This window comes from Akebia trifoliata, chromosome 2, assembly GCF_017979445.1.
Source record: "Akebia trifoliata isolate Shusen 1 chromosome 2, ASM1797944v1, whole genome shotgun sequence".
Classification (NCBI taxonomy): Eukaryota; Viridiplantae; Streptophyta; class Magnoliopsida; order Ranunculales; family Lardizabalaceae; genus Akebia; species Akebia trifoliata.
Genome location: NC_141376.1, coordinates 33,252,502 through 33,268,063, shown reverse-complemented (window position 1 = coordinate 33,268,063; position 15,562 = coordinate 33,252,502). Strand labels below are relative to the sequence as shown.

The window sequence follows — 15,562 nt, the reverse complement described above, 5'->3', positions numbered from 1 at the left end:
CAAACCCTCAACAATTTTGCCCAAGAGCTTGATTGATCGATTTTTTAGTTTAAATTTTTAAATTAATTTTATTAATGTTTCATTTTAATTATTTAATATTTTATTTATTAATTTTGAAAATTTTAATTATAAAAATTATGAAATTACCGTTTTACCCTCAAAGAGGACTTTTATCGTTTTAAGTCGATTTTTTATGTTCTAGGATGTTTTAGAATCGATTTTTCGTAAGGAATTCAATGGAAATATTGTTTTGTGTCATTTATGCAATTTTTGTGTGGAATGGTCGTGAACTTAATGAGGGGCATTTTCGTAATTTTGTCGAATTCTATGAAAATTGGCGAAATGATTTATTTGGTTTCGATTTGTTATTTTATGTGTTTGAATGAGTTTTCCTAAACGTAACGTAAGCTATAGGGATATTTTAAGGTTAGGGTATTTTGGTAATTTGGTCATTTTTTAGTAATTTTTATCGTGAAGCTTCTTTTTGTCTGAAAATTGATGATTTCTAAGCTTTTGGGGTTATATTTTCCTATCGTAGCGTGATTTCTACAGTTTTGTCAGTTCGAGATACCTCATCCGGATTTCTGAAATATATCTAGTAATAAAATAAAGCATTGAAATAAACATCCATCATTGGGAACCATTGCAATCGGGTTGATGAGTTGATTAATTAAGCGGATGCAAAAATGGGGTGTCTACAGAATCATATGGCTTTTCTAAGAGGGGTTGAACACCAAAATTTAAGTGTCCATAAATCTCCCTCCTTTTACATTTAAATTTAATATACTCACGGTCATTTTGGTTTGAAAATTGAAACCTACCACTGTACAATCATGTTGCATAGTTTTCCAAATTACAATAGACTAATGATAAACTGAATCGCAAAATGGATGCTCTTGACATGGCATGTGCACAGAACCATATATCTTTTTCCTTGTGTATCCCAAAGAAAAGATCTATGGTTTAGTGCACTGCCACATCAAGAGCTTCAGCTTTCCAAGTCAATTTCTTATGGCTCATTACAAAAAGTATCTCTTTACTACATAATAAAAGACCCTTTAATAAATATTTTAAATTACAAATAGGCGTTTTCGATACATGTGCAATTGCATAAGCCACCTCCTAGTTTAGTTTAATGAGGGAGGAACCACCTTTCTTGAATGTGTCAACACATACTCACAATGGGACCACCTTCCTCGCAATGGAAAAGTTTGAATCTGTGAAAAGGATCTTTGTGCATGTGAGGGCAATGAAAAATGAGTTGTCTCGAAATTCACTTCCTATAGTCCTAGTAAAACTTTGAGGTTTACTATGGCGTCAAGTCACATGTATCTGCAATTTTCATTAGGAATGAAAAACACTCATATCGTATGAGTGCCAAGGCCTCTTTACATATAATACGAAATTATCTTTATTATAAATCTAGGTTACACCTTGAAAAGGTTACCTTCGTACTCAAGTAGGTATCAAGCCACATGTAGATGGTTAAAATATTATTTCGAGTAATGATTGACTTGTATGGGCATAATAATAATAACGAAAACTATTGCAAAAAGTATTCATACAGAAAGTACGTAATGATTTATTGAATGCATTTTTAGATCTAAACTTCTATTGATAGAGGGACTTGCAATGTATAACTGGAAAAAAAAAAGGTTAACATGGTTAAGAAGCTTAGGAAATGTTTATAATATTGTGCAGTTTTATTATGATCTGATCAAAGGCCACCAATTTAGGTCATTGAAAGAGGTGTACCTTTACTGTAAAACTGGAAGTTGTCCATCCAGGGGGAAGGGAAAGAATGCTAAAGCTAATTTTTCGGTAAGCAAGATAATAACCTATTTTTTAATAGATCCATCAGGAATTTACTTATTTGTATTGTTTTTATGTACATGTGGTTCTGTTACTTTTTATAGGCTTTGGACTGTTTCGATCCATGTGCACAAAGTGGATCTAATTGGGTCAGCAAGAGGGTAGAAAAACCAGCTTCGATCTTTGACTTTTCCAAAAAGGTAAGATGGGTTTTTACTAGTGATGGTGAAAGATCAAGGTTGGCATTTGTTGGCGATGAAAGGGTGCCGGAATTCTATCTGCATGAATGGGCGGTAGCTTCTACATCTTTGGCTCATTGAAGTTTGGCACCTCATTACGAAGGTAACCCGATATAGTCTTTATCCTATTGTGTATCCCTAGCAAAGTTATCATAGTTGCTCAAGCCCTCCATTGGTTTGATCTTCCTACCTTCTATGATCAAGTGAAGTGGGTCCTACGAAAACCTGATGGAGTGATTGTAGTATGGTGCTACACAGTACCAGAAGTGGACCAATCTGTAGACAATGTGTTTCAACGATTTTACCACGTGTCCAATCCTTATTGGGATATTGCTCGTAAAAAAGTAGATGATAAGTATCGAAGTATCGATTTTCCATTTGAACCCATAGAGGGAACAGATAGCACTGGCCCAATTGAATTGTTGACGGAACAGGTAATGGATTTGAATGCTTTTTTCACTTAGCTGTTTGGACCCCACGATTTAATTATATTTATCTATATATTGGCTTGAAGTAGTAAGTTTGTGGGGGACCCTTGTCATTAGCAAAAGAAATCTCTATCATATATTAATAAATGAGTAGATATGCAAGTGTGCAGATGTGGTAGCTGTATGGGGTGTGTTAAATATTATATTTAAACCTAATGAATAAAGTTAAACACACCATTGTCCACTTTGATTAGCTTTGTTGGTCTTCTTTTAAGGGGTACTCCAAGAAGGATGTACTTGGAGATGTATTTTCTATTTCAAAGGCAACCCACTTTGATGGGTTTTAATGCAGAAAGATTTTCTATTTACAAGCTACTGCAAATTCGATATGAAGTAGCAATTACCTTGTCTTTTAATTCATGAAATTTGAGTAGTCCTTTAGTTTCTTAAGGTTTTGTTCATATTTTAATGTGATTTTGGTAATAATGGAGATTGCTAACATGCAAGCTAATTTTATGATGGAAAACATTTGTCATTGAGTGGTCTTGTTAGTTATACTTACCAATCTTGATAAGTGGCATTGGCTTCATAGTTATTGCAATTTCATGGTGTTTTAGGTTTTCTTCTGATGTTGTTGTTGTGCTTTCTTTTCGTAAGGTTTCCAATTCCAAATGTTTCCCAATGAGTAAATCTGGTTATGGGTGTAAGGGACAAGCAATTCTATTGCTAACCAATGGTGAAGTACTTGCGAATGACAGTCCTAGTGACAGTGGATCTATAAATGAGGGACAATTGCGGTTTGTTTGTAGTCTTATGCGACATTTTGTAATTTTGATGGTGAACTATTTAGTAATTTTGTAAATTATGACTAATTGTAACTCTTTTTATCTATAAATGAATGTGATAGAGAACCACAATGTTCTCTATTTGTGTCTATTTTGACTGTGGTTAATAGACGCCCAGAAAAAAAAAATTAAAAAGTTTTTGAAAAAAAGTTTAGATATTGGTTTGTAATCGATGTCTAAAGTCTTAAACTTAGAACACCAGTTTTATAGACATCGGATTTTAAATCAATGTCTAAAGTGTTTTTTTGTGTCGGTGCTTTCAAATTTGGAACGGTTTTAAGTCGTTCCAAATTCTGCGATTTGGAACGGTTTTTAACCGTTCCAACTCCTGAAATCTATACCGGCTTCCACCCGTTTAAACTCATTAACGACGCCTCAATTAGAGATGGTCTGTAAACCGTTTCGCATGGCTTAGGAACGGTTATAAACCGTTCGTAATTTACATATTTGTTATATTGCGAGGGAGATTATTTGTGACCAAATGGGAAATCTATAAAAATAATTTAAAAAAATGGTATACATTCTATCAACCCTTTAAAAAGTAATACATCGAACACGTTAAATGTAACACGATAATCAAGTTATAAGACACTAATAATGGTAGTTCTAACTCATGAGAAAAATATCAAATTCTACTAAATTTCAATAAAACTAAATAATGAAAAAATTATCATTGCATTTCTTTAAACAGTACAAATCTAATACAACTCTAGAAAGTCAATAGTAAACATGAAACTCTAACAAATCTAAATCATTCCAGAAAATTAGTCATTAAATTATAAAATTTACATCAATCCTAAATATTCCAAAAATTATAATCCTAATTGTACTTAATCGAATTTACAATTTAGGGTTCGAATACCCCTAAACACATGCACAAACACCTTCGAATCAAATTTCTTAAAATCTCCACAACAGAAAGAGATAGAAAGAGACTTGAATCGAAATTATTTTAACAATCTCCACAACAAAGAGAGACAAAGACGGAGAAACTTGCAAGTTTCTCACGTTCTCTACAACGGAAAGAGATAGAGAGAGAGAGAGGGGGGAATTTGAAATATTTTCTAAATCTCTCCAACGGAGAGAGAGAGAGAAAGAGAAAGGGAGAAATAGGGGAGGTTGCATACCCCTTCATCATCGATCTCTTGCAGAAGTTGTTCGAAGGAAACCAATACAAATGAAAACAGAAATATTTATGAAAGAGGAGAGGACAAATACGTAATTTCAGTCAAAATTAAGAAAATTGTATTTTCGAAAAAAAAATTATTTACTATTCTTACCGATTTGGTAAAAAAAAATTAATTTCAAAAATAGTAAATTTACCATTTTCGGAATTAATTACTACAGTGTACCGTTTTGATAAATATACTAAATGTTGTGCATGTTTTGGTAAATCTGCCTTTTTCAAAACTATTTTAGGTCTATCAGACAATAAACTAGTGTGCTAAATGACGTGATGGATTGATTCTATCTAACATGTTTAAAGCATGTTAGATATAGGATATATATGATCAGCACAATTTCGCCATGTGTTATGGTATATATTTTCAGTTTTGTTAGAGGAATAGAGATTAATTGCAGCCCTAGTTTTTCATGGAAGTATTGAAAGGATCTCATCATCTTCCATGAACGTACACAATCTTGTTGAACAATGCAAATCTTGTGTTTCTTAATTGTTTCTTGTTTGTCCCACTTCCACAAATAAAGACCCATGAATTGTTAATTTGGTTCTTTGGAGTTTTGGCATTGAGTTACCTTGAAATCCAATTGAATTGATTAGACCGAATCCTACCATAACTGATTATTGAGCAAGCAAAGTCCTGTGAAGTTTAATAGTAACTTATTTTTAAATTTTATATATTTTTATTGGTCAAAAGAGCATAATTTTATAAATCACATGGAGGTGGAAGAATAAAATAGACTCATTGACTTTAAAAATTAAAAATTAAAAATTAAAGTTTTTTAATTATGTTTAATTCAAGTTGTGGATCAATTCAAACCGTTGACCCTTGAATACTTTGACCATGTCCTTAAATCAAGATGAGTTTCGGTATGTAAGATTATCAAAGGGGACACAAATTTATGATCCAATGGATTTCACGTGGTCAGTTAAAAAAAAAAAGGCAAATGGCCAGTCAAACCATAATTTAAAAACTCGTTGAGTCAACTTAAAACTCGGTTAAGTCAACTTGACTTGATTCTATTTGAATTGATTTAGCATCAAAACTTATTGGATTTACATCAAAGACTTTCCTAAGTTGAGGCTTTCCATGAACATTAGCCATAGGATTTGAGGAAAATGCAGATTTCCACACCTTTTCCTAGGGATACATTCTTCGTGGGAATCCCTAACATCCCAGCAGTCATGTGAATTGGGTTGAGACAAGCATTTTCCTTAACTGAATTAACTTGTCAAGTCAACCTTCAACTTTGCCAACTTAGCTTGAAAAATACCTGAGCCAAATCAAATTTTTGGGCGATTGCCCCAATGTTTATACCTCATAAACAATCGTTCAAATTCAATCTCAGAGACATTTTTAGGAATAATTTTAATTATATTGTCTTTTCTCTTCTACTCTCTTCCAATAATACCTCTCTAACTTTATTCTTTTTCCTTTTCTCCCCCTTTCAAATAATACCGTGCAATTTTATTGTCTTTACTCTTTTATCCCTTTTAAGTAATAGTGTAATATTGCTACAATTTTATTGTCTGCCCATAACCCCAAAAGAGGATGATCATGAAATAAGTACAGGCAAACTCTATTATTTGATATTTTGTTGGGAATGAAAAAGTATTATTATTTATTTGGATGTTTCTAATCTTGACCATGGATTGAGGTTCTCCATAAAACTAAAAGATGGATTGAGAAAAAAAATATAATTTTCTTAGATATTAGTATCAAATATCTAGAGATTAATACAGTACTTTCTAGGGATTCAATTTTCTTGAGAGTAACTAGTATCTCAATCATATGTTTGATGGAGAGCCTCTACTTTGGGTTGAAGTTATTTTTATTCATATTTATTTCAAAATATTAAAATTATTTTGAAACATCTATAAATTTAATATATTTTTATTTGATTCATTTGAAAAATACTCTTGAGGTGTCAACAATAGGCTTGATGACATTCTAGACCATTCGAGTTTTAAAATTGTGAGCCAAAATGTCCTTTGAGATTGTAGGATATTTTTAAGAGAAAATTACAAAATCAACATGGCAAAATTAATAATTTACCAAAACGGCACACTATTCATTTTAAATCTAAAACCCTAAATTAACGTATTCGAAATTAAAAAATGGTAAACTTTAAAATGAACAGTGTTGTAATACCAAAATTGTCCTTAACATGCTTTTGTAAAACAGTTTACACATCTCTTATTTAAGTAAGAGAGATTCTATTGCCACACCAACTTTTGTTAATGCCACCCCAAGATGTGTGTTAATTTTTTGGTGATTTATATATGAATTGGAATGGCATTAGAAAAAATTGGTGTGGCAATAGAATCTCTCTTCAATAAATAGATAGAAATATAACTGTTTAGTACAATGATATTCCCTCTTTTAAGATTTAGTTTATTTCAAGACTCGGCGGTCTTGTAGGTAATCTTCGGCATCAATGGAGATCTAAAAATCCAAAAATTTTATGGTTAAAACAAATATACACATTTAGAATTTAGATCTGCAAGTTTGGTAATAGATCTACAATAACTTAACTCTAATGGAGATTATGATTTACGGATTTTCATACCTCCATCGACATCGGAAATTGCCTACAAGGTTGTCGAGTTTTGAAATAAAATAAATCTTGAAAGGGAAAAAAAGCATTGTATGAAAATAATTATATTTCTATCTATTTACATAAACATGGGACACGTATATTGTTTCATAAAACATGATAAAAGGCAAATTCAGTATGAAAATACTATTCATTTTAGAATATACCATTTTAGTAAATTATTTTGGTAAGTCACCATTTCCATTTTAGGAATTAAAATGTATAATGTATTATTTTGATCATTTTTTAATTTGTAGTGCACGTTTTGATAAGACACCCTATTTTTTTAGTTTGGAAAACGTTGAACTGACTTCCTGTTACACTGTGCTGACATGGAGTGTAGAGAGAGCGACAGATTTTTTTTTCCTTGTGTCTTGAGGAAGAGAAATGTATGGTTCTCTCAACATTGTCACACAATGTCGAAGGAAGTCAGTTTAATACGACTCTTTTAACTTTTCACATCTCTTCATATATGTTTGACTGTCGAACCGACTTCCTTTGACACTGTGCTAATGTGGAGTGTAGAGAGAGCGATAGATTTTTTTTTCCTGTGTCTCGAGGAAGAGAAATGTATGGCTCTCTCAACACTATCACGCAATGTCGAAGGAAGTCAGTTTAATACGACTCTTTTAACTTTTCACATCTCTTCTTATATGTTTGACTGTTTACAGTTCCCCAAATGGTCCTTCGAAGTTAGACAAGTCCATGACAAAAATGAAAAATAATAGGAAAATGCTGAAGTGACATTAAAATTCACATTGATTCACACATTGCTAACGTGGATGTGTGTATGGAACCATAAATGCTTTTCATCGAAATGCAAGAGCAAAGCATCTACACTACGTGAAAATTTTCAAAATTTGACGGTCCAAAACCGTCGAATTATGGGACAGTCTCCACCGTCGAATTGGGCTTTCTCGAAAACATATTCGGCGGTTAAAAACCATAAAATTTTGGGATATAGCGACCGTCGCTGTAGAGGAAAAACCCTTTGGTATATGGACTTATAGCAACAGTCGCTATTGGCTGTCACTATAGGGTATTTTATTAAAAAGAATATATATATATATATAGGTCCCGTTCAATGGCTAACTTTTTGGCAAAACATTTTTCAAAACATGAGTTAGAAGTTTTGGAATGGGCTGATTTTTGGTGAGGATGATCTCTACGGTGAGGAGATCATCCTCACCAAAAATCAGCCCATTCCAAAACTCCTAACCCATGTTTACAAGTTGAAAAATCGTGAACCGTCCATTTTTTGTAAACTATTTTTGATGGGGTTAGAAGTTTTGGAATGGGCTGATTTTTGGTGATGATGATCTCCTCACCGTAGAGATCATTCTCACCAAAAATCAGCCCATTCCAAAACTTCTAACTCATGTTTTGAAAAATGTTTTGCCAAAAAGTTTTCCAAAAAGTTAGCCATTGAACGCTACTCATATATATATATATATATATATATATATATATATATATATATATATATATATATATATGGGAGGCGTTCGGATGCCTCTGTTTTAACAGTCATTTTAACAAAAGAACCTCGACCGTTGGATATATAGCGATTGGATGGTCGAGATTGCTGATTGGGTTTAAGTTATAATTTATGACTTTTTACAGCGCCATCCCTCGTTTGTGTGATTATTAGTGCCACCTCCCTGGCACAATTACAACAACAGAGAGAGTTCTTCTCGTCTCCTCTCGATCTCTCTCTCTGAAACCCTTGAACTCTCTCGATCTCTCTCTCTCGCTCGCTCCGCTGAAACCCTCTCTCTCTCTCTCTCTCAACAAAAATAAAAGAGCATCCATTTTCAAAACCTTGGATCTAGTTCGAAAGAATCATTTTTTGGAAAGGGTTTCAGAAAAAAGAAAAACTAGATAGAATTATATAACCATTAAAGCCTTCATCACAAGCTTGAATAAGAAAGAAAAGCTAAACATACATCTGTTAGAAGGAAAACCCATTACAGATTTAAACCAAAAAACCCCAACATTATTGAATAAAAAAGAAAAGCTAAACATACATCTAACAGAATACCCATTACAGATTTAAACCAAAAAACCCCAACATTATTGAATAAAAAAGAAAAGCTAAACATACATCTGTTAGAAGGAATACCCATTACAGATTTAAACCAAAAAACCCCAACATTGAGACTCAGATTGGATTATATGGCTGTCATTAAAGCTACCAACCTCTATTTCAAAAAAAAGAAAAGAAAAAAAAGAAAAGGAAATTCATCCAAAAATCCCCTCTTTCGGAAAATAACCCATTTGGCATCTTCCCATTCTTGATGAACCCTCAATTGGGAGATTGGATACCTAAGTTCATCTCCTGTGCTCTCAAAATACACAGAGTACTTCGACCCAGATTCTGCCGTAATCCTCCCAACCCACCAGCCATCGTTGTCGTAAGTATCGACACTATCGTGCAAAGAGAACCCAGAAACAGGAATTTCAGGAGGAGAAGGCCTCACATGGACACCATTAACGATCTCTTTTAATAATCTTGACTTATCGTCAGATAAGAACTTTATGTTCTTTTTCACTCTCAGTTGTAATTGTGCCAGGGAGGTGGCACTAATAATCACACAAACGAGGGATCGCGCTGTAAAAAGTCATAAATTATAACTTAAACCCAATCAGCAATCTCGACCATCCAATCACTATATATCCAACGGTCGAGGTTCTTTTGTTAAAATGACTGTTAAAACAGAGGCATCCGAACGCCTCCCCACATATATATATATATATGGGAAATGTTCAGCACCCTAAGCTTTACCCTACACTTTAACAAACGTTTTTTGTCCTACATGAGTTAGAAGTTTTGGAATGAGCTGATTTTTGGTGAGGATGATCTCTATGATTAGAAGATCATCTTCCCCAAAAATCAGCCCATTCCGAAATGTTTAGCCCCATGTTTACAAGTTGAAAAATTGTAGACCGTCCATTTTTTGTAAATCATTTTTGATGTGGTTAGAAGTTTTGGAATGAGCTGATTTTTGGTGAGAATGATCTCCTCACCATAGAGATCATCATCACCAAAAATCAGCCCATTCCAAAACTTCTAACCCATGTAGGACAAAACACGTTTGTTAAAGTGTAGGGTAAAGCTTAAGGTGGGGAACATGACCCTATATATATATATATATATATATATATATATATATATATATAGGGAAATGTTCAGCAACAAACATTTTGACAAACATTTTGGCAAAACATTTTTGAAAATATGGGTTACAGGTTTTGGAATGGGCTGATTTTTTGTGAGGATGATCTCTACGGTGAGGAGATCATCATCACCAAAAATCAGCCCATTCCAAAACCTCTTACCCATTAAAAATGGCTTACAAAAAATGGACGGTCCACGATTTCCCAACTTGTAAACATGGGGTTAGAAGTTTTGGAATGGGCTGATTTTTTATGAGGATGATCTCCTCACCATAGAGATCATGCTCATCAAAAATCAGCCCATTCCAAAACCTCTAACCCATGTTTTGAAAAATGTTTTGCCAAAATGTTTGCCAAAATGTTTGTTGCTGAAAGGGACCCATATATATATATATATATATATATATAAGCCTTTAGCTACGGTCACCGACCGTCGCTATAGGGTATTCTCTTTAAAAAAATATTCGGTCCCCAACAAGAACTCACCCTATCTGAAAGTTCAAAAAGTAACACCTCTAATTTCAACCAACCACAAAATACATTTAGACCTCATTCCTACATATGGCAGTATGATTTGCCTCCAGTGATAGGTTAAGTGCGTTTGCGGACATTTTCTTGAGTTCTTCTGTTTTGGAGCTGAACCATTTGGCAACAAGTCTCGTTGTTTCCTTTGGGCTTCGAGAGAAGACACCCGCACCATTGTCTATGACATAAGGGATATTGCCAACTTCCTACAAGGACACAATAAAATTTATAGCACAATGGGATCATAATTCAAACTTGGAAACACTTGATGAATCAAGTAGAAGTTCACTTATTGAAGGATATGGTAAGAATCAACACACTCACTAGCACTAACCTGACTAGGGATGAAGTCATTGAGGATTATAGGAAGACCCCTTATCAAAGCTTCGGCAATTGTACCAAGTCCAACCTACAAAAGCACCAAAACTCATGAAATTATTAACCTAGGAAACATGAATAAACCAGGAAGTGAAGTATATAGTAGACTAAGGCCTTCCCCAAGGACCCTTCCGGTTTTCTTGACAGGACCCATACCTTCACCACCTCCCATAAGCAGAACTGCAGACAATTGTGGATCCATCTCAAGTTCTTCCCTTAATTGATCCTATATAACTGAAATAGAACATAGCCCAAAACACAATTTAAGTCAAAAACCAATCACAAAAGACTAAATTGTTCATTTTAATTAAAAAAAACTAATCTCAAATCCAAAACCTTAAATATAACTGCCCGACAAAAAGAGGGTTTGATAGGCAAGCCAAATACGCAAATCTGAGAAGACTCTAGGCCATCTTCCAAAACCCTCTTGGCTAACTCCTCTGAGGGGAAATAACATCTTGTAACACTAGTATTAAACCTGTATAAAATAGAAAGCTTTCACGATTTAAAATCTTTGATAGACTAAAATTATTGGGTATGATTAAAAAGTAAAAATTGAAATGCTTTTAACTGACCTTGGGCGGTAGATGGTCATCAAATACCTTGATCAGCAGCAGTAGATGTTATACAGTAACCGCCATCCAAACGTCTGTGGATTCCCTCACTTGGATACAAAAAATCAAGCTCAACAACCTGCACAAGTCAGAGACAGGATAAGAGAAAATAAGTAAATAATATTAAATACCTATCTTATCATCATTATCTACGTCATTAATACATAAATCAACCCCTACAAACTACAGTACCCAAGGCACGTATGAACGTGTGCTGCACAAGTACAAATGTTGTTTCTATGTGTGTGAGTTTTGATGCATATTCAAGTGATGAGACAACCCAATGTTATTTGCATGTTATGATGATGGATGAAAGACATAGAGATGATGATCACAAACCTAGGAGATTTTGGTAGTGGTGGTGGAGCTGTTGGTGGTGGTGGTGGTGGTGGGTTGAGAAAATAAGAGGTGTGGATATCAGCTTTCTCGCAAGACAATCCACCTTCGACTTCTACAATCCCTCTGCTCTAAATAAAACCCATATCTGTCTGCCCTTGCTCTTGGTCTGCAACATTCATCATACATATAAATTCATGGCTTGTGCTTTGTCAAACACTCAACAAATAATTCATGTAAACAAAAAGTCAGTCCAATCTCAACCAATTTGTGTAGTTGGTAACACTAGAGAAAGATCTGTCACCCTTAGATCAACATAACTTTGAACCCAAAAAAAAAAAAAAAAATTTATGAGTACTTATGACAGAGGATCAAATGCAGATAATACAAGGAAGAAATAATAAATATAAGTAACAGTTTATGAGATATACTTCGATTACTGGAATTGCAGAATTTGGGATCCCCCTAACAAGATTCAAATGAAATACCACATCGTTTCTTCAAATCAGTAGCAAACATTGTTCCTAACATTTATACAACAGGGTCAAAAATTGGAATTTATATCCATCCTTTCTGTGTTGATTTACATATATCTCTAAATTTATTGGAGAATTGCTTGGACTAAGGTTTCTATGCTTATACAAACAATTTCTGATTATGACCTTTCTGAAAAACATCATAGCTTACAGCAGTTGTTAGGATGATCTTCGTCATCCATCTCATCATTTGCAGTTCAGTTTTCACTAGCAACACTATGGATGCTTTTTACACTATTATAGCCCTATAAAGGTTGGTTGCATGTTAGAAATTACCCCAATATAAATGAGGAACCTAGACAACAACTATAGAAGACCTACGTGTGAATCTTATCAAATCAAAGCAATCTACAATGACAAAAAACGAGAACATCAAAAGAACGAAACGCTAAAGATGCAATCAATGAAAAACCATTGATTATGCTTGCTAAAATAATCAAGGTACCGTTGGTTAAAGTATAGAGCACTCATGTTGGAAACTTGCTTTGAAGCCAATTTGAACTGATCCAATTTTGAATGGCTAATCAACAATTTGGCTTTTCAGCTGTTGAAAATTAGGATTGAGGATGTGGAGTGAAGTTCTCCTAAACAGCATTTTGGACTTCATTTGGAATATGTAAACTGTGATGGGGAAGAGACAAGGGTATCAACAGAATCACTATTATAGCTCTATAATGGTTGTTTGCATACTAGAAATTATCCCAACATATATGAGGATCCAAGACTACAACTATAGAAGACTAATGTGTAAATCTTACCAAATCAAAGCAATCTAAAAGGGGGAAAAACAAGAACATCAAAAGAATGAAACACTTAAAATGCAATTAATGAAAAATCATTGATTGTGTTTTGCTTAAATAATCAAAGGTACCATTGGTTGAAGTACAGAGCACTTTGTTTAGAAGCTTGCTTCAGTGCCCAATTTTGAATGGCTAATCAATTGTTTGGCTTTTTAACTGTCAACATCATGATTGGGGATGTATAGATTGGAGTTCTCCCAGACAGGATTTTGGCCTTCATTTGGGATATGTAAAATGTGATCTTAGGCGTGCAAGATGTCAAAATTCAATATTCAAGAAATAAAATAAATGAAAGACTAAATGAAATAGGCAATATATTATACAATATTTTTATCACTCTAGGGTTCTACGAATTTAACATTTAGCCTCGCACTCCTATTGAGTGTTTTATAGCCTACTATAATCACTATGTCACCCAAGCCTAGTTATTAACATTACTGCAAGGCACAATCCTGACCATTTGATCATGATGAACACCTGATAGTTGATCTACAATAGAGCATTAGAAAGTCCAGCACAAATAAATCAGGTCGATTTTAGACCTCACATGATACTACACCCCCCCCCCCCCCCCCCCCCAAAAAAAAAAAAAAAAAAAAAAAATCCTTGAATGCATTTACAGTAATGTTGCTGGTAGAGTACCTTTGAGGCTAGCCAACGAAAGAATGCAAACAGCCTGTGAACCATGATCAAAAAATGACATTATTTTTTAGGATACATCCTGAAATGTAAACACCCAAAAATAAAAAAACAAGTTAGTGACTTAATCAAAATCGACCCAAATTTTTTTGGAGGAGAAAGTTACAGCATACATAACTATAAAAAACAAGTTGGCATGATAAATGCAAACCAAATTGCATTAGAAAGCATCAACTATGTCTTCCCAATATAAACAAATGACAAATAAATATTGTCAATTACAGGCTACTACTATGAAAACATATTGAGAGTTATCGAATTAGCATTCCTTAGGAAAAGTTCAATTGGGGACCCTTCATTAGGGGATAGACCTACATAAATGACAGCGATTATGAAACCAAAATAGAGAGACTATAATGCTATTTTGACAGTTTGGAGTTTGGTTTGCACCGAAATGAAAATGATGCTCCTTACACTTATACCATAGAAATGGTCCACCCACTTATTTTATCTAGATCTTTTGGTGGTAGGCAACCATCTTTAATGGGGAAGAACAAATGATTGGAGCAATTGGACACATTTAACCACCTCGTATGGATCTTGTTTCCTAAAAGTTGACCTTTCATTCCTTCTCTCCTCCTAACATTTTAAGTATTGTTTATATAAGCTAAGGCACGAAGCGGGCCGTTTGACTAGCCAAAGCATTGGGTGTGTAAGCCTTAGGAGCATGCATTTTTGAAATACATATAATTAAATACAGATAAATAGAAAACAAAAAATTCTAATAGAATAGAAAAATCTCAAAAGAAAATGACAATTTGCATCCCAAAGTTCAATATCCAAATCCAAATTCCAAACTCATCAAAATCAAATTAAATTGTACCACACCATAGTTTTGTACTTTCCATCTTTCTAAGTTCAATACCTCAAACAAAAAAGCAACAGTTTCAGTGAAGCAACTACTCTTAACTTATATATCTATATAAACACCATGCTAATACTAGAAGGAGAAACAAATGCATAGGTTCGACACAAGGAGAAAAATGGATATAGGGGAAAAACATAAACTAGTGAAAGAAGAGCAAGAGATTGTATGTATACAAAACGTTATAGCAAGGACAGCTTTAAAACTATGAAGACCATTACCCAATGATACAAAAATAACAAAGGGATACAAGGAAATACAAAACATCCCCTGAAGGCATACACCTTAGCCAAAGGGCACCAAAAAAGACGTGTGCGTTCCGTGAGCATAAGCCTTTTCAAAACCTCTCCGAGTAAGGTATAAGGCTTTTGGGAGCTATGGATTGTCGTTAACACGACTCAGAATCAAAACCCATTAAACCCATATATAAAACCAAACAAAGAACACGAAATGCAAAGTATAAAAAATTAAAAATTACATCCAAGAAAGAAACATAAAAACTAAAATTAAGGATTGTTTCTAATAGCCATA

At 33.8% G+C, this 15,562-nt stretch overlaps 1 protein-coding gene across 1 annotated transcript in view; it reads right to left on the bottom strand.

The window, feature by feature from the left end:
• LOC147410196 (putative monogalactosyldiacylglycerol synthase 3, chloroplastic) overlaps positions 1-11,776 on the bottom strand; it is a 39,485-nt gene extending 27,709 nt beyond the window's left edge. The window contains 5 exon segments of the mRNA XM_086432073.1: positions 9,427-9,712; positions 10,838-11,009; positions 11,138-11,407; positions 11,518-11,659; positions 11,757-11,776. Coding sequence (XP_086288199.1) covers positions 9,427-9,712; positions 10,838-11,009; positions 11,138-11,407; positions 11,518-11,659; positions 11,757-11,776 — 890 coding nt within the window.
• Positions 11,777-15,562: the final 3,786 nt, after the last annotated feature.